The sequence below is a fragment of the Indicator indicator genome, chromosome 1 (genome assembly GCF_027791375.1).
Source record: "Indicator indicator isolate 239-I01 chromosome 1, UM_Iind_1.1, whole genome shotgun sequence".
In the NCBI taxonomy this organism is placed as follows: domain Eukaryota; kingdom Metazoa; phylum Chordata; class Aves; order Piciformes; family Indicatoridae; genus Indicator; species Indicator indicator.
The window spans coordinates 86319984-86338603 of NC_072010.1; the positions used below are offsets into that span (position 1 = coordinate 86319984).

An 18620-nucleotide genomic window follows, 5' to 3' on the forward strand; every position below is an offset into this window, starting at 1 on the left:
AAAAGGAAATGATTGCATTTGAGTACAATGCAATCTACAACAATAGTTTAGTGTGCATGAAATTAAAAACTGCTGGTAACACATGTAGAATAAATAAGTCAACAGTGTTTGTTTTTAGTGTAGTCTTCTGTAGAGATAAGGTCGTGTTTCTTATAATATTTATTTGGCTTCATTAAGAAAACTAGCAAATATTAATTATACTCCCTGTTACAGAATATCAAGTTTTCCAGAGCTGGACACGCAATGTACTGTTACTCCAATGTGTGAATGTGTCAGAATTCAATTACAGCAAAGTTACACTGACAACACATTAACACATCACCTTTTAGCTGACATGGTTCCTTCGCTCTGCGATGCCCTGCCCCAGTTTTCCAGGTTTGCTCACTTGACCTACTGTGTGTAGCAATTATTTTTATCTGACACTTAAACCAACAACAAGCCACTTAGCCTAGAGTGCTTAGATTTATGAAATCACATTTCTTACCTACTCAGTACCTAGAGCAGTATCATAACATATTATGATGTAATTATTGTAACACATTAGGATTTAATATGGTTGAAGAGTGGCATGAGAGTGGTCTTGAGGAGAAGGATTTGGGGGTGTTGGTTGGTGAAAAACTCAGCATGAGCTGGCAATGTGCACTTGCAGCCCGGAAGGCAACCATGTCCTGGGCTGCATCAAACGAAGCGTGACCAGCAGGGCAAGTGAGGTGATTCTCCTCGTCTGCTCTGTTCTTGTGAGACTCTACCTGATGTACTGTGTCCAGTTCTGGAGCCTCGAGCATAAAAAGGACATCAAACTCTTGGAGCAAGTCCAGAAGAGGGCCACTAAGATGATCAGAGGGCCAGAGCACTTCTCTGATGAGGACAGGCTGAGGGAATCAAGTCTGTTCAGTCTGAAGAAGAGAAGGCTCCATGGAGATGTTACAGCTGCCTTCCAGTACCTGAAGGGGGCTTACAGGAAAGCTGTGGAGGGACTTTCTATAAAAGGGCTTCTAGTGATTGGACAAGAGGGAATGGATGGAAGCTGGAAGAGGGTAGATTTAGACTGGATGTTAGGAAGAAATTCTTTGCAGTGAGGGCGGTGAGACACTGGAACAGGTTGCCCAGAAAGGTTATGGATGGCCTCTTCCTGGAAGTGTTCAAAGCCAGGTTAGACAGGTCCTTGACCAACCTGGTCTACTAGAAAGGGTCCCTGACAATGGCAAGGGACTGGAATTAGATCATCTTTAGGGTCCCTTTTAACCCAAACCATTCTGTGATTCTGTGGATTTTAGTACACTTTCAGTGTGTTGTTTAGTCCATGCAATAACATTGCGTGAGAGGCTAAGAGTGTATTGTAGAAGTACAGAAGTCTCATCTCAAGAAGAGACTTAGAGGAATGATAGTGCTAATGTAAGAAATGTCAAAAAAGATTTATGAAGTGAAGGACTGGAAAAGAATTTAGTTATTTGGATGGACAGAAAGATATGCTTGATTTATTTGTGTATGGGATTATTTTGTATGTTTGGTTTGTGTTGGGTTTCCCTAATTTTATTTTTCCTTTTCTTGGAGGTGCTATAAAGAAGAATTTGAGACTTGAATGTAGAAAGGCTCAGGTACAAAATGTGCCTAGATATGACAGGCTGAGTGACAAGCAGTATGATTTTTTTACCCCACTTTTAAGTACTTAGAGAATCCTAAGGATAAAGGAGGATAAAAGACTGTTCCCTTCTGGTCTCATAGAGTTGGGAATGATGGCAGATTGCTCATAAATGGTGAGATTTGTTGTTGTGGTAATGGTGGCGATGGTCAGAGTAGACCTGAGCCATCAGCGTAGAGCTAATACCTGGCTTTGAGATTCTGTAAGGAGAAGCACAGAGAGTGAATGGATAACGACCTGAAGACTAAGACCTTTGGGGTCCTGTGGACAGAGCAGAGGTGGACAAGCAGAAGTTTCCAGCTCAGAGTGCACTGTGGAGACACTTAGAGAAATGAGTCCAGCTGGAGTCATAGAGACGGCAAAGAAGTGCTGAGAGTTCACTTGTGTGCAAGGCAGCAAAAAGATCAGAAATAGTGCAAGTGGATTTTAGTTCAGAGGTTTGCCAGAATGGAGGTTATTGAACCTTTAATGAATGTGATGGAACCTGGGGCAGAAGCCAGACCAAAAGGATGGCTGTGAAGAAACTGAAGGAAAGGCCTCCTAGTGAGGACGTCAAAGACTGCACTAGAAGCCTGGCAGCCAGCAGAATCACTTGGATATCTTTAGAAATCAGCTGGACAAGAATCTGAGAAACCTGATCTGACTGTGAGGTTAGCCCTGCACCCAGCAGGCTCTGCTGGAGACCTCCAGAGGTCCCTTCTAACCTGTATCACTCAAAAGGTTGTCATATTGAAACTGACCTTGAGAGGGGCAGCAGTTGGGGCAGCAAGCCCAGTTTTGTGGTGCTTTATTAGATAAGAAAAATTGCAGTTGTGAGACTTTTGCAGGTTAGGTTCCAGCTTGGTGACTGCTGATCCCTCAGATGTGTGTAATAATAACTTCTGTCTTAATACTGAAAATGCCCCTTGATGATTTATGAAGAAATGTCTGATACAGTGGAATAGAGTTTGGTTGGCTGGCTTTTCACTTCTATTGAGCATAAGGAGTAGGCTTCCTTTTAGGAAATGTTAGGATTATATGTAAACAACTGTGTTTCCTTCCTCTTTGGAGGAGCTTCTCTACACGAGCTTTGTGAGTGTGAACTGAGAGCTAAACCAAAAACGTCTACTGACTTTATTCCCTATAGAAAAAACTTGCCATCTTAATAGATGATCCTTAAACTAGGAACCTCACTAACTGCTGCTATACCAATCTTCAAAGGTTTGTGCTAATATTTAAATTCCTGTGAGCAACACTTATTAATAGCTTTTCTAAAAAGTAGCCTTTAAAAATCTATTTACATTGTTTGTTACCAGCCTGCTACTTTTTTCCTGTCCTATTGAACAACATTCACTTAAGTGGTGTATCTTCATAATTATAGGATTATAGAATCGTAGAATGGTTTGGGTTGGAAGGGACCGTAAAGATCATCTAGTTCCAACCCCCCTGCCATGGGCAGAGACACCTCCCAATGGACCAGGTTGCTCAAGGCCCTGTCTAACCTGGCTTTGAACACCTCCAGGGAGAAGGCATCCACAGCTTCCCTCGGCAGCCTGATCCAGTGTTTCACCACCTTAACTGTAAAGAATTTCTTCCTATTATCCAGTCTAAATCTCCCCTCTTCCAGCTTAAAGCTGTTTCCCCTTGTCCTGCTACTACAAGCCCTTGTAAGAAGTCCCTGTCCAAACTGATTTGTCATTTCTTTATGTATGAAATTTTCAGAGTTCTCTTTGTTCTTAATTCAAATGCAAAATCTACATCCTGAGAAGATTTAAATGTAGAGAAAGCACTGCTTTAACTTGCTGAGTGTTTTTTGTTGTAGATTTGGTTTTGGTTTGGTTTGGTTTTTTTTGTTTGGGGTATTTTGGTTTTTGTTTTGTAGTTTTTTTGTGGTTTGGTCTTGGGCTTTATTTTATAGCAGGCAATTGCGTGGAGATCTTGATGGCGACGTTACTTGGCAAACATTTTGGAATCAACTCAACATGTGACATCACACCCCCTTAAGGTTTTCCACATAAAATATATCCTCCAAAGAAAATACAAAAATTGAGACTTAATCTGAAATCTATTATTACATCCTCTAAGGTCTCACAAAGCACCTCGAAATTCCACACCCTCCCTCTCACCCTCCATGCTTTTTTATTTTTCCTAGGCAGGTAGACTAGATGTTGCAGATAATGGTGGTAAATGTTTTATAGTCTTTTTGGGGGAAATACAGAGGAGGGGCAGGGAAAAGAGTTTTAATCTTAAGTCTGCAGTGCTTTCACAAGAAAAATACAAGGACCCTGATGCTTAGTCTTTCTTCATGTGCAACTGTTCAGGCTGTGTGAGCATGTGTCTGATGTAACATTTTGCCACTTTTAGCAACTGTAATTATTTAGCCCTGTCTCTAGGAGATGAGTGTCTCGCAGTTAGGGAGAAAAAGACAGCAGAGGGAAAAAACTTCCATTCATCACAGGTTTTGGTTCCTCATATGATGGTGTTTCACAAAAACAGTTCCTAAAGAAAAAAGTCAGTTCTGTGCATTGTGGGGCACTTTGTATGCACTTTCCTGTGTATGCCTCAGCTTGCCTGCATCTGTATGCATTTCTCTGAAAAACAGAAGGGTTTTTACCCCATCTTCTTTAATTGCAAACAACAAATATGTCTGTGTACTCGTGGGGTGTGCTGTTTTTCATAGACGTGCAGGAGAGAGGTGTAGTGCAAAGGCTGAATGCTGCCAAAACATGCAAGATGATTTTAAGCAGGCGAAGCAGAGCAAGAATTATCTATGCATAATGTGAGTTTAGAATAGACTTAACGTTCTCACACCCAAACATTTCCATCTGGAAGCTGTTCCTAAGTGAAAGGAAACAGAGACCATATTCTCCTATCTTCTGAAGTAGCTGTCCAGGGAATAGGAGATTTTCTTCAATTTTTTTTTTTCCCTAGGATGTATTCAGTTCTACTGCAGATTTAGAGAGGGCACAGTTTAAAGTGGCTTTTTAAAAGACAGTAAATGATATTAAATTCTTCTTAATCCTTCGGAGAATTGGTGTTGAAACTCTCACACTATGCTTAAACAAACGGTGGTGCTTTTAGGTTGTACTTAAAAGTTGGGATTTGTGGGGGTTTTTATGCCAGTCTTGATATGAGAACTTTATGGAACTGTTATTTTCAAAGCTTTCTGGAAATTATCCTCTGCCTTTGCTTCCTTTCTCTGTATTTCAATGTCTGTCCAAACACCTCATGCCAAGATTTTTCTTCATGTCTTTTTATTCTGCCATTTCATGTGCTGTTACTGTAGTGTACACTGAGCATCTTAAATACGCTGAAAGGTTCACCTCCTTCATGTTGGTTTTAATGTGACACGTTTGCATATCTCCCTGTATTCTCTAGAGTGTAACGTACCTGCCATCCTGCAACAGCGCTGAAGAATCTGCCAACTCTTTGGCCTACCTTACTTGCTGGTGGAGGTGTAGACATTGCTGTTATTTAGGAGTAATTAGACATGTTTTCACGGCTGAGCTCTCAAAATACAACTCTGCAAATATTTCTAATTTTTAGCGAACGCAGACTAAGAAAGCAGACAGATCCTTAGCTGTAATATAGATATTGCAGATATTGCTTAGTACTATGGCAAGAGATAACCTTACCTTTCAAGTTCTTGCTCCAGTAAGTTTGTAAACTCATCGCTTTTTTCCATGTATTTGATGTGCTTCCTCTTCTCTTCCTCTAGTTCGTTCAGTGTCTGTCTGTGTGATTTTTCTACCATTAGAAGTTGCTCCAGCATTCGTCTGTGAGTTTCTTTCTGTTTCTCTACAACTTTATCAAGCTACAAAAAAAGCAAAAGCTCCTGAAGTCTTAGGAAACTCTTACTTGCTCAAGCTTTCATTAATGAAAGATTTTAAGAGAGAATTAATAATACAAAATGCATTTAGTGGCCTAAAGTCCAGATCCTTTGGTGTTTCTTGGAATGGGTTACTTAGTTCTGTCAGTGTAATTCCAACAAATTAGAAAAAATAATTTAAGGTACTACTTTTCAGGATCCTCAGTCACCTTCTGTTCCTTGTCATTGCCATGACTGGTCCTCAGCAGATATTAATTAACAGCTACTGTTCCTGGGATTGTGCTTTTCTTGATCATTGTGGTGGAAAAACCACACCTTGGCAGAAGAAATCTGTTTCACAGAGTGGATGACTGACTTTTAGTTGAATAGAAATAGCTGCCTCATTTGTAGCTGCATAAAGAATGAGAGCATTGAATTGTCTGTGGAAGGTAGACAGGTAGATCAGAAAGCAGTTTTTCTCTGGTTTAGCAGTAGACACATGGTAGAACCAAGGATGGAAAACAGTCCCATCTCCTGTGCTTAAACTCAACATGGCTCTGAGTTTCTAGAATAAGTAAATAATAAATTTTGAAAATTTTGAAGTATTTTCATTTAACAGTGGCATTTTCTGTGTTGTTCCTCAAATTTCACATGTTGTAAAGGGGGAGTTGCCTTGCAGGTGGCACCTTTATATTATATTTGGAGCATCAAATTCTCTCCCCTTAAGAATTTCGCTGAGCTTCTAAGTATTAATTTATAGTGGTATTTTAGTTTATTTTATTTTTGGTTTTGGTAAGAGTTTCTTTAGGGGTTTTTTAAAACCACAGAGATATTGGCATAACTGTTCACTGGAATTATGATGTTAACCAAAATTATTTCCATAATCTGAGAAAAAACTACCCAAGGATTCTCTTGTAGTTTTGAATTCAGTATGTGACCAAGTTATGTAAGTGTGTGTATGAAACCAGAAGGGATTTTCCTCCTTTGGCACTAGTGATCTAGCTGAAGTTTCAGGAAAGGTCACTGGAGGCCGTCTAAAGACCTAGGAACACTCTGTGAGAATCTTTGTTCTCTGCTTGTTCCCCTACCCCTCTGGAGACTGCCTCCCTCATCAGGTCAACACAGGAGCCCTCACCTCCTTTATGGAAACAAGAAATTTGGATCTCAAACCCTAGGGCCTCCTTTTAACCATAGTATATTCCAGTAGGTCAAACTGCTTTGCAGTGCTTCACTCTATTAATAGGAAAGAATTCACAAATGGGCAGTGTGGGAAGCAAGGCTGGTTCTGGCTTTCCAGTGGTTCCCCACAAGGAATTCCATGTACCACAAGAAATGCTGGGGCTTCAGATTGTTAGGGCTACTGCTTATTTTGGACAATTTAATTCAAGGGAGTATGATTAATTATATTTTTTTTTCTCGTGTTCATTCACAGGTTGGCTGATAGAAGCAATGACAGTGAGAGCTTGAATACCTAAACATGAATTTCTTGAATGAGTGAGACTATCATCTATTTCTACATAGGCTTCTGAGCCTCCCCCTGCTTACCTCAGTTTCTTTTTAAGCTTTATATATTCTCTTATGCTTCTCCTAAACTATTGTTAACTTTTTTTGGCCACAGTGCTATGAATAGGTAAAAAGGAACTATTGACAAGACTTTGAAGACAGTTTGAGTCTAGAAACATGTACCATATTAAAAATTGCCTGTTCTTTCTGTTTATGACATTGCAGAGTGTCTTTACTGTTGCAAAACAGCTCAGCTTAATTCATGCGTGGTCAAAAAATGTAAGGAAACCATGACTTTCCCTTTTGCTGTTTTGTGGTGCTCTTACAGCAGATTAAGTTTTTTTCCTCTTTGTTCACTCATATCTATCACACTTTCATGCCAGTGAGGTCAGTGCTTTCTGGAATCATGATCCTGATGTAGGACCTCTCTTGGGTAAATATTTCTTACCTAAACCCTTGCATATGCAAGCTTTCTCAGTAAGCTAGTCCTGCCTTAAACAGTAATCTTTTGGCTGTGTTTCCTATGCTTTTAAAGAGTTTGGAAACTGAATTGCCTTAAAAGGTCAAGTTGAAGAAAAATGGCCATTTTTAATTTCTCCACAATCTCCTCTGATGATCATCACCTCTTTAAAGATCATGCTGTCTGGTGAATATGTGCTATTCTCAGAAAGCAATCTGCCTCCTCTTTTGTGGTGAAGTTCTGATGCAGTGTTGCTTGCAACTATGGCCCTGCCTTGCTTAAACCAAAATGAACTTGGCATCATCCTTGCATGATTTTGGCCTCAACAACCCCAGGCAGAACTATAGGCTGGGGACAGTGGCTGGAGAGCAGCCAGACAGAAGGGGACCTGGGGGTACTGGTCGATAGTAGGCTGAACATGAGCCAGCAGTGTGCCCAGCTGGCCAGGAGAGCCAATGGCATCCTGGCCTGTATCAGGAATAGTGTGGCCAGCAGGACAAGGGAGGTTATTCTTCCCCTGAACTCAGCACTGGTCAGGCCACACCTTGAGTACTGTGTCCAGTTCTGGGCTTCTCAATTCAAGAGAGATGTTGAGGTACTGGAACGTTTCCAGAGAAGGGCAACGAAGCTGGTGAGGGGCCTGGAGCACAAACCCTATGAGGAGAGGCTGAGGGAGCTGAGGTTGTTTAGCCTGGAGAAGAGGAGGCTCAGGGGTGACCTCAATGCTGTCTACAACTACCTGAAGGGAGGTTGTAGCCAGGTGGGGGTTGGTCTCTTCTCCCAGGCAACCAGCAGCAGAACAAGGGGACACAGTCTCAAGTTGTGCCAGGGGAGGTATAGGCTGGATATTAGGAGGAAGTTCTTCACAGAGAGGGTGATTGCCCATTGGAATGGGCTGCCCAGGGAGGTGGTGGAGTCACCATCACTGGAGATGTTCAAGAGGAGACTGGATGAGGCACATAGTGCCATGGTCTAGTTGATTGCTTATGGCTGGGTGATAGGTTGGACTGGATGGTCTTGGAGGTCTCTTCCAACCTGGTTGATTCTATGATTCTGCTTGCTGGTCTTAGCCCTCAGTGCGAGGTCAGATGGGGAAGATAACAAAGATGTGAACTCCTAATTTATTTTGGCAGGCAGTCTGCATGGACAGGGTTAAGAAAGTGAAGTGGATCTCTTGGAGAGGGTCCAGTAGAGGGCTGCTAAGACCATCAGAGAGTGGGAGCACCTCCTCTATGAGAACAGGTTGGGTGAGTTGGATCTCACAGTTCAACCTGCAGAAGAGAAGGCTCCAGGCTTCACTACCTGAACGGGGCCTGTAGGAAAGCTGGAGAGGGACTTACCATACAGGCTTGTGGTGATAAGACAAGGAGCAGTGGTTTTCAACTGGAGCAGGGAAGATGTAGATTGAACCTTAGGAAGCAGTTCTTTACTATGAGGGTGATGAGACATTGGAACAGGTTGCCCAGAGAAGCTGTGGATGCTTCATCCCTGGAGGTGTTTAAGACCAGGCTGGATGAGTCTCTGAGCAACCTGGTCTAGTGGGAGGTGTCCCTGCCCATGGCAGGGGTGTTGGAACTGGGTGATCTCTAATGTCCCTTTCAACTCAAGCCATTCTATGATGATTCTATGAGTTGTGTGGATTGGACCAGCACTTCAAAAGTGTGTGTTAAGAATCTGAGGGGATGTATAGATTGCTATCTTAAGAAAATACAGAACTTTCTGGCTACAAGCTGATCATATATCAAATGACTCTTATTTCCAGACATAAATGTCTGATGGAATGAGGGTTAATCATCAACACAAACCACATTAACCAAATAGTCCTGCATCTGTACCATTGAGTGTGAGGGATATGGGACTACCAGCAGTGTTTTATGAGTTTGTTATATTTTGTTTGGTCTAGAGGACTTGTTGAATGGCTGCAAGAGGTTAATTCAAGCAGTGTGTACCAAGAAGAAAGGTAGTAACTGGAGGGGTTTGGTTTGCAGCTCTCAGTGAGCAATGCCAGTGCCTTTGACTTCACGGTTGTGCTTTTGTCAGTGTGGAGATGAGCAGTTTGGATTACAAACCAGTATTTGGAATGGGCAGTGGGGTGGAACAAGGAATGTGAACATGGGTAAAAGAATAGTAGTACCCTGGGGAGACATGCTTACATGAGATGATAATAGACAAGTAAGTAAAATGCTGCATGAAAGCTGTTTTCACACTGCAGTTTTCTCCTGTTGCTCAGATTAGGAGATGCATTTAGGTTTTCTTTTCAAGATTGTTGTCAAATCCATTCTACCAGCTGGTGCATGGCTGTTATGAAAGGGAACATGGTGAAGACAGACAGCTTGGGATTCCATAGAGAAGAGAAAAGAGAAGAGATTTGGAGAGGCAGCAGATCCTACATCACAATTAATGCAGATACTTGAGATCTGCATGTCAACTGCATAATGGGCATGGGCATTTGGCCTCATCACACTTGTGTGTGTTATTGAACAGCATGCCTCTCCCTCCCTGCAGGGAGGGTCTCCACCCCAAGCACAGCAGAGTCTGCAGCAGGGTTGTTGCAGTTATGTGTGGTTTGTTTGGAAGCTCTGTTGTGCCCTTCTACATGATAAGGGTACTTCCCAGGGGAGCAAATTTCACTCTTGCATTTTCCCTGTGAGATCTTGTGGCTGACTCCTATGTCTCCAGCAGAAGAGAGACGTTGTGTGGACCCCTGCTAGTGTGACATCCTCACACAGGAGTGGTCTGCAATAGCTCCTGGTTCCTCACATTACTCTTTCCAGATGCCAAATTTGCTCCTGCAGAAATATCCATTTATACGTAGGTGCACCTGTTTAATCATCATATACAGTTCTTGGCTATTATCCAATTAGCAGAGGACTAATAAGCAGTAGCATAAAATGTTTTCTGTTGAAAATTGGAGTGATAAAACTTTAATTGATTTGCTGTTTTGTTCTTCCTAACCATATGGGCTTTTTGCTAGCATTAATATTTGAACATACTGTACAATACAATGGAAAATAAGAAGCATGATCTTACATAACTGTGAATAGTTGAGCAAGCTAAAAATTCAGGGGGATACATTTTGTTCACCAGCTTGTGTCTGAAGCCAATCTAGGATGGTGTGTCTCATATCCATTATGTTGAAACTGAACTTTTCATCCTTCTCTTTTTAGACTGTTTTGTGTGTGGTGCTGTGCCAGAATAAAATCCAAGTTAGTTATGTTTCTTGATCCTAAGTTTAGTGCAATATTATTCTTATTAATAATACTCTCATGGTCATTGTTTTTAAATGTATAATCCCTAGTTTAGGGTTACTGGAGATTATGGGAGCAGTTTCCTCCTTGTCTTTTTCACTGCTACCTGAGCCAATTTTCCATGCAGATACGTTGGTCTGCTTTTCCTGAATGCCATTCATGTTTTGGTGTCTTCCTGTGACTCTAACTTACTGTGTCCTGCAGCCGTTGTTGTTGGAAAGTTGTGACCACCACTCTTAAGACATTGTGAGGATTCAATCAGATACAGTTTGTTAAAAGGTCAATGAGGCTGCATCTTTCCATGAGCTGATCGGCACTGGGATTTGATAAATTGATTCTATTTGGATTGTCCATGATAGATGAAATCTATAGGCTTTCCTCTAGTTTCACTGCCTTTAAGATGTTCTCAAAGTGGTAGTAGATACTGTCCATCATGTGTCAAACAGTGAGGTGTGATACTTTTTTATCTTTGACTGTGTTATTGGAAGCTGGAGAGTGTTAGAAACCAGAATCGGCTTTCTAATTCTGTGAAGGTTTGAAACACGAGAAAGGAATCATAAGTTCTGCAGTGTTTTTGAAAGATCTCTTTTCCTACATCACCTTGTCCAATAATTTTTGATTATTAAAAAAAAAAAAAAAGCAACAACAAAAGCCAGTGGTTGGTTGGTTTGTTTTGTTTTAATCTGGGAAAATGGTTCTTCTGCTATTATTCTGTATTTAGTAGGATGTTGAATGCCACTTGTTTTCTGTTCAAGAGAAGTGAGAGAAGGGGCAATTGATCTGAAGCCAAATTTCTTCCACAAATAACTGACTATATTTATAAACCACAGAATCACAGAATGGTCTGGGTTGGAAGGGACCTCCAAAGGTTGTCTAGTCCAACCCCCTCTGCAGTCAGCAGGGGCATCCTCAACCAGATCAGGTTGCCCAGAGCCTCACTTTGAATATCTTCAGGGATAGGGCCCCAACCACCTCCCCAGGCAACCTGTTCCAGTGTTCCACTACCCTCATGGCAAAGAACTTGTTCCTGACATCCCTTCTAAGTCTGCTCTTCTCTAGTTTGAAGATAGGACCCTTGTCCTATCACTGCAGACCTTTATAAACAGTCTCACTCCATCATCAATACCCCCTTCAGGTATTGGAAGGCTGCTACTAGGTCTCCCCAGAGCCTCCTCCCCTCCAGGCTGAACAACCCCATCTCCCTCAGCCTGTCTTTGTGGCAGAGGTGCTCCAACCCCCTGATTGTTTTCGTGGCCCTCTTCTGGACCCACTCCATCAGGTCCATGTCTTTCCTATATTGAGGGTTCCAGACCTGGATGCATTGAGGTGAGGTCTCACCAGGGCAGAGTAAAGTGGCAGAATCAGCTCTCTGGATCTGCTGGCCACACATCTTTTGATGCAGCCAAGGATGCCATTGGCCTTCTGGACTGCAAGTGCACACTGTGTGCTCGTGTCCAGCTACTTGTCCATTAGCATCCCCAAGCCTTTTTCCTCAGGGCTGCTTTCTATCACCTCCTCCCCCAGTCTGTATTGATAGTGAGGATTTTTCCAGCCCAGGTGCAGAACCCTGCATTTGCTCCTGTTGAACCTCATGAGGTTTACCTGGGTCCACCTCTCCAGCTCATCCAGGTCCCTCTGGATGACATCCTGTCCCTCTGGTGCATCGACCACACCACACAGCTTGGTGTCATCCCCAAACTTGCTGATGGTGCATTCAATCTCACCATGTCATTGATAAAAATATTAAACAGTACAGGTCCCAGTACTGACCCCTGAGGGACTCCTCTTGTCACTGCTCTCCATCTGGACTTCAAGCCATTGAGCACTACCCTCTGGATGTGACCATCCAGCCAATTCCTTATCCACTGAGCAGTCCACCCAGCAATTCCATATCTCTCTAACCTGGTGAGTAGGATGTTGTGGGGGACCATGTCAAAGGCCTTGCAGAACTCCAGATAGATCACATCCATAGGTCATCCCCTATCCACTGACTTAGTCACTTTGTCATAGAAAGCCAATAGGTAGGTCATGCAGGAGTTGCCCCTAGTAAAGCCATGCTGGCTATCTTGAACTATGCAAAGATGGAAAACCTTTTCAGTCCTTTGTGTCATACAGAAGTAGATGTTAAAAACAAAAAATCTGTTTTCTTTTATTCCCTTTTAAATACAAAACAACGTATCCTTAATTGTGAGGAGTAGGAGTAAGCTTGTCTGGCAATGATTAGGTTGCAGAAAGAAATAAATGTAGAGCAAATTTGACTCAGAAAACCTCTCCTTTCAAAAAAATAAAACAATCTCCTCATAGCCAAGGAGAATAGTCTGTCACACACACAGGTCTTTCAAAGGAAGGTTTATTATTACTGCTTTTAGTTTTGTTACATTTCTTCCCCTATGAATCCTGTTTCTAGTGAATAAAACTGTCCAGTCATCAAATGTTCTTGCTACATTATTAACCAATTTTGCCAAGTAACTTCATAAAGTTTAGCATAGAGAAGTGAATTGTGAGAGAAGGTTAAAGGATCAGTAATCTTAGAGATGCCTTCTGAAATTCACTATATTGTTCAACTGAATTTTGGGAAGATCCTCTGTGTTCAGGACTAGAAGGCTAAATTGTGAAGAGTGAGACACCTGCCCTAGAGGAGCTGGTTCAGCAGAGGTTATGTAGGCAGATACAAAGGTAGATTGTCTTGGTGGCAGAAGGGAATTTTAAATAGTCCATTCCCACACTTTTTGGCTGGTTCTACTTCTCACTTGTTTTTTATAAGTATCCAATCAAGCCTAAATGAATCTCTGAGTTAAGTTAGTGGGATTTTGAAACTGTAATTGGGAGGATTTTCAAATTGAAATTATGGAATGCCTGCTGATTTTGGTTTATCAAGATATGCACAGTGCCAGTGGCTCCTCTGGCCTTTCAGTCCTTTTCAGGTTGTTTACCTTTGCCTTTGGGATTTGCTAAATCCAGTGGAGTTAGAAATCCTTTCTCTGCCATTTACTGTAAGAAGGACAAAAGTGTGTATAGGCTTATGTAAAATAGCAAGCTGGATTTATATTTTCAGCTCTTTTGTTTTTTACTTCTCTTCAAATTATTTCCATTTGTGCTCAAAGTTTCTGTGGCATAATGCCACAGTGTTTCGAAATAAATTAACCTCCATAGTCGAACTTTCTGTTTCAGATTATGGCCATAGATTTTAAACTTCGAGCCTCTGGAATTAGGACTGACCTTTTTCCTGACATAATTTCCTCTGTATCCTTAGGTCCATTTCTGTTCAGAAAGCTCGGAAAACACTTGGCAGAAGAATTTTATTCATCATTTTGGCTTTTATTTTTATGATGATTATCTATAGTGAGCAGCATATATTAAATGTTTAGCTAATTTCAAGGGGAGGGAGGCAGTTGGGGGAAAACACACATACTCTATTGTGAAGGGATTTTAATATCCGGTGATTTGCATTTCAGGACAGAAATGAAATTCAGCTTACATTGTTTGGAAAGCGTGGGACCTGTAAAGGTAGAGAGCTGTGCTGTTACTGCTGAGCAAGACCTCAGCAGCTATTGATAAGATGGCCTTGATGAGATGAAGGGGGAGGCATCTCTTGCTATGGGTTGTGAATTTGGATAACAGAAAGAAAAAAACAAAGAAGATGAGGCCAGAAATAGAAGGCTGATTATGAGTTTTTGAGTTAGACATAATTTTGTGTATGTTTAAATCCCCCAGTGTGCAGTAGACATGAGGATCATTAAGAACCTGTTTAATTTAGGGACCCCACTGAACTCCAGCCTTCATTCTTCTCTCAAGCATGCTCATGGTAAATTCTAGATTTAATGCTCATTTGCTTTTCCCCCCAGAAGTCAGTGAGATATTTTCTGTTTGCTTTGGTGGGAATGATGTTTAAATATCAATTACATGTTCATACCTCTCCCATGGGCTTTTCATAGATATCTTCTTGCCATTGCTCAGTCTTTGTTTGAATAGCATCTCGCTGGAGAGCCTCTAACACCTTCTTGGGAGTAACGAAGCCATATTGTGCTTCAAGTAAAGCCAAGTCAATTTTTTCAGCCTTAAGTACTCCTATAACTTCATCTTGAGCCTGCAGAAACACAAAGTAAGGTTAGATTTTGTTAAACACTATGCATGCATTTACAGATTAGCTTTCTACTTTTGATTTCACAAAAGCTAGAAAACCTGTTTAAAGAAATCTGTGTACGTAAAGTGCCTCAAAATATCATACAGACAGTTAAAAAGCCTTAGGGAAATACTGGTCTTCCAATACTTTTATTAGTTTTGCATGAATTCTGACATCTTCAGGGTCCTCATCAATGCTGATCAGATTGTATTGCTGCTTCTGGACCAGTATGTAGCATTCACAACACCAAATTTCAGGAGAAAGCGTGGCTTGTGTTAGTGCAAAATGTTAGAGTGGTTTGAATACTGTGTTCAGTTCTGGGCCCCTCACTACAAGAAGGGCATTGAGGTGCTGGGGCAGGTCCAGAGAAGGGCAACAAAGCTGGTGAAGGATCTAGAGAACAAGTCTTAAGAAGAACAGCTGAGGGAACTGAGATTGTTTAGTCTGGAGCAGAGGAGATTGGTCTGAGGTGGGGGTTGGTCTTTCCTTCTTAGTCATAGGACAAGAGGAAATGGCCTGAATTTTTTTTTCCTGAACGAGTGTTCAGGCATTGGAACAGGCTGCTTAGGGGAGCTGATAGAGTCACTGTCCCTGGAGATGTTCAAGAAATGTGTGGACGTGGCAATCAGGGATGTGGTTTAGAGGCCATGACATTGTCAGGTCTGTGGTTGGACTCGATGATCTAAGAGATCTTTTCCAACCAAAACAATTCTGTGCTTCTGTAGTTTAAACCTGCCTGGGGTCATCTGTTTCTGTTGTTATACTGAGCTAGTTTGAGCAGTGACTGTAGTGAGTAGTGTGATGCAGGGGATGTGACCCTTTGCAACATACATTCCAAAGCTATGCCGTAATGGCAGTTCTTGAAAATAAGATTAATTGCTGTCGAAGCTGGCAGTGGGGTCCTGTGTGCAGGTATATGTATGTGTGCATGCATGGGTGTGATGGTTTGAAACTGTCTTTTTAATTTTTCCCCCCTCCTACTGCCACAATGGGTAAGACCGTGCCTCGTGTTTTTATAGACGTGGAGATGTGCACATGCTTGTGTACGTGCTTGCAGCATCAAGTGTTTCGGAAGTAGCTACTGTCAAGATGTTCTCAATTTGTGAGAAAAAAAATGAATAAATTAAAAGATCACAATTAAATGGAGTTGGTTGTATCTGGTTTCCAAAAATTGTGTTATTTCAAAAGATAGAGCCTAAAAATGTGCGTTATACTTTATCTTTTTAAATGTCAGTGTGTTTCCTTAATCTTACAAAATATCCAAGGACATCCTGCTACCAAAGAGTAGATACAGCGTATTCTGAGGTATGTTTTCAGTATGTTTTTCTGTGTATGTGTTTCAGGAAGTGCACAAGCTAGCAGGTGCACATTCCTGCTTCCTATCATATGGTATTGCTCTCTAAATCTGTACTCCACACTGGAGAAACATGCCCTTTGTATCTGCAGTATTGATTCTCTCTGCTCTTGGAATAAAACAACAAAGCAAACCACGAAGAACATTTCTTTGTTATAGTTACTAGCTCCTACACATGAAATTGGAGGGGACAGAACACCTTCTGTGAATATTGTGCTAATTGCCTGAAGTTCTCTCATGAGAATATCTGATTACAAGAATGTTTCCACTGGAGGGAGTGGGTTAGATCACCACCTCCCCTAGGGATGTGTCCATTTCTTTTTTCCTGCATCCTCAGGTGGTGGATGTTGGCCTCTGCCTCTGTTATGGTGATATAACTACATGAACTGTCTCAAACATCCGTTGTCTGCAATGGTCTTGGGTAGAAACAAACCTTAAGTACATGCTAATCCTAGAAGACTAGGCTAGAAAGGGAGGAAATCAGAAAGAGGGATGTATCAGGAGAGGGTAACACTTTTGAATGCTTTTGGCTGGAGCGGTTCTGTATCCTTGCTTGTGAGTGTTTAAAAATATATAGAATAATCTGGTTTTGTTTTCTAGTCCTTAATCATTGTAGAACAAACCTAGAAAAGTGACCTCTCTGTATCCTGTATCCAGAACATTTGTTCTGGAATTGCAGAGTAATAACATCTAACTTTGAAACTTAATTATGATTAATTATGACAACTTATCTTCAGAGATTTGACTTAGCATCACAGGCGGTGGAAAATTTGGAACAAAAGATGAGTTCTTGCTTTTTTCATTCATAATACATACATAAGAATATCGGATATGATATAAAATTTCCATAGGAGGCTCATTGTTTTCCAGCTTTGATTTCACTCTCTTCTGGTTTTAAATTTCAAGAACTGAATTGTGTATGTTTATATATACATTTATGTTAAACAAGTGTAATGAAGTTTGTGTGTGTGATATAAATATATACACAAACCTCTCTGAGAGGAAGAGAGAAGTGTCTTGAAGGAGTATGGATTTTCATCTAAATATTTTACAAACAGGGAAATCTGTTTGCACAATGAAATGTTCTGTAGAAGTTTGCCTTGTACCTACCCTTAGGGATTGATACATCTGTCAAATATTCGTAGTGCACGTTTGTTCTGTTAAGCATTTATGAATTATTATGTAAATATGTACCTATATGTTAAGAATGGAACTAGCCAGAAATGTCTAGGTAATAAGCTGTGAAACTTTGTGATCCACCCATTTATGCCACTTTGGCTGATTTGCTCTTCCCTCTGCCTGTGTGCAGTTTTAAGTGGCCATCACTTCTTATGCACAATCAGCCTGCCACAGAAGTATTCTCCCTGTGCACTGGAAATCTGGTTCCCACTTCCTGAAATTGTTTGACCAGGTTAGGCATAATTTTCCACTTGGCAGCTGGCTCCTTTTCCAGATAGAAAATTGCTTTCTCTTCAAAATCCAGTGAGCTAAGTGGGATTCAACACTTGAAGCTTCATATTATGGGAAATAAAATGGCTATTTTGATTTTTCTAGCAAAAAGATGTTAGAATACTGTTGAGTGAGTTAATTATTGTGATCTGGGACATGCCGATTCACAGGGAGTAATATTCATGACTTTATAGGTGAGGGGAGATAAGAAATAATTAGCAGATCTTAAATGTCTCTGATATATTCTCCATAGGGGTTTTGCAGTGGCAGATGCTTTGTATTCAAAGCGCTTAGTATGGAGCAGCACAAAAGGAAAGTTCTGTGAGTTTTTTGCTTTCAGAGTTTCATGGTCCTTCATGGTGGATCATGAGTGTTTTTAGTGTGACACAGGTACATTGTGAAGAAATTCTATTTGTATTTAAGGGTGTTGTAAAGTTCACTTTTTCTGGCTGATAGCTGGGGTGGAGGGAGTGTGTTTGCATCTGGAATATGAAATAAGAAAATGAATCACCTGTAGTTCACCCTCAAGGACACTAAGAAGAAACAGCAAGTCATCACGAGAGAGATCCTCTCTTTTCTTGAAAGAACTTGTTTGTTTTTTCTCTGGTTTAGGACTTCTTAGGATGGTACTAGCTTCGGCTGCATCCTCCTCCAGCCTTCTTTGCACGTTTCCTTTCCCACTATAACCAACTTCTTCTTCATGGTGGTCTTTTGGTCGTTGCTGGCTCAGCTTTGGTCTGGTTGGGCTTTCTGTGCTGTTACTTCTGGAACGCATGGTTTCTCCCTCTGAAGCTGAAGGAAGGTGGGGAAAAAAATTAATTGTTTCAACTAACAGAGACTACCATACTACCATAAATTACTACCATAATTTGTGGTGAGTATTATGCCCCCCAGACTGGCAGTTTTCCTTCCCACACAAAGATGTTTGTCATTTGACAAAAGCTGACCAGCTTATGTAAGACGAGAGGACTGGGCTGTGATCTTTACTGGGCACCTATAGTGAAGTGGATCACAACTGATCTTACGTATTTCTAACAATTCCCTGCTCAATATC

The 18620-nt window shown here is 41.2% G+C and overlaps 1 protein-coding gene across 1 annotated transcript in view; it reads right to left on the reverse strand.

Moving 5' to 3' along the window:
• FILIP1L (filamin A interacting protein 1 like) overlaps nt 1-18341 on the reverse strand; it is a 90235-nt gene extending 71894 nt beyond the window's left edge. The window contains exons 1-3 of the mRNA XM_054399240.1: nt 18078-18341; nt 14554-14727; nt 5257-5435 (exon numbers count right to left, since the gene is read on the reverse strand). Of these exons, the coding sequence (XP_054255215.1) occupies nt 5257-5435; nt 14554-14727; nt 18078-18341 (617 nt within the window). The remainder of the gene's footprint in view (nt 1-5256; nt 5436-14553; nt 14728-18077) is intronic.
• Between the last annotated feature and the right edge of the window lie 279 nt (nt 18342-18620).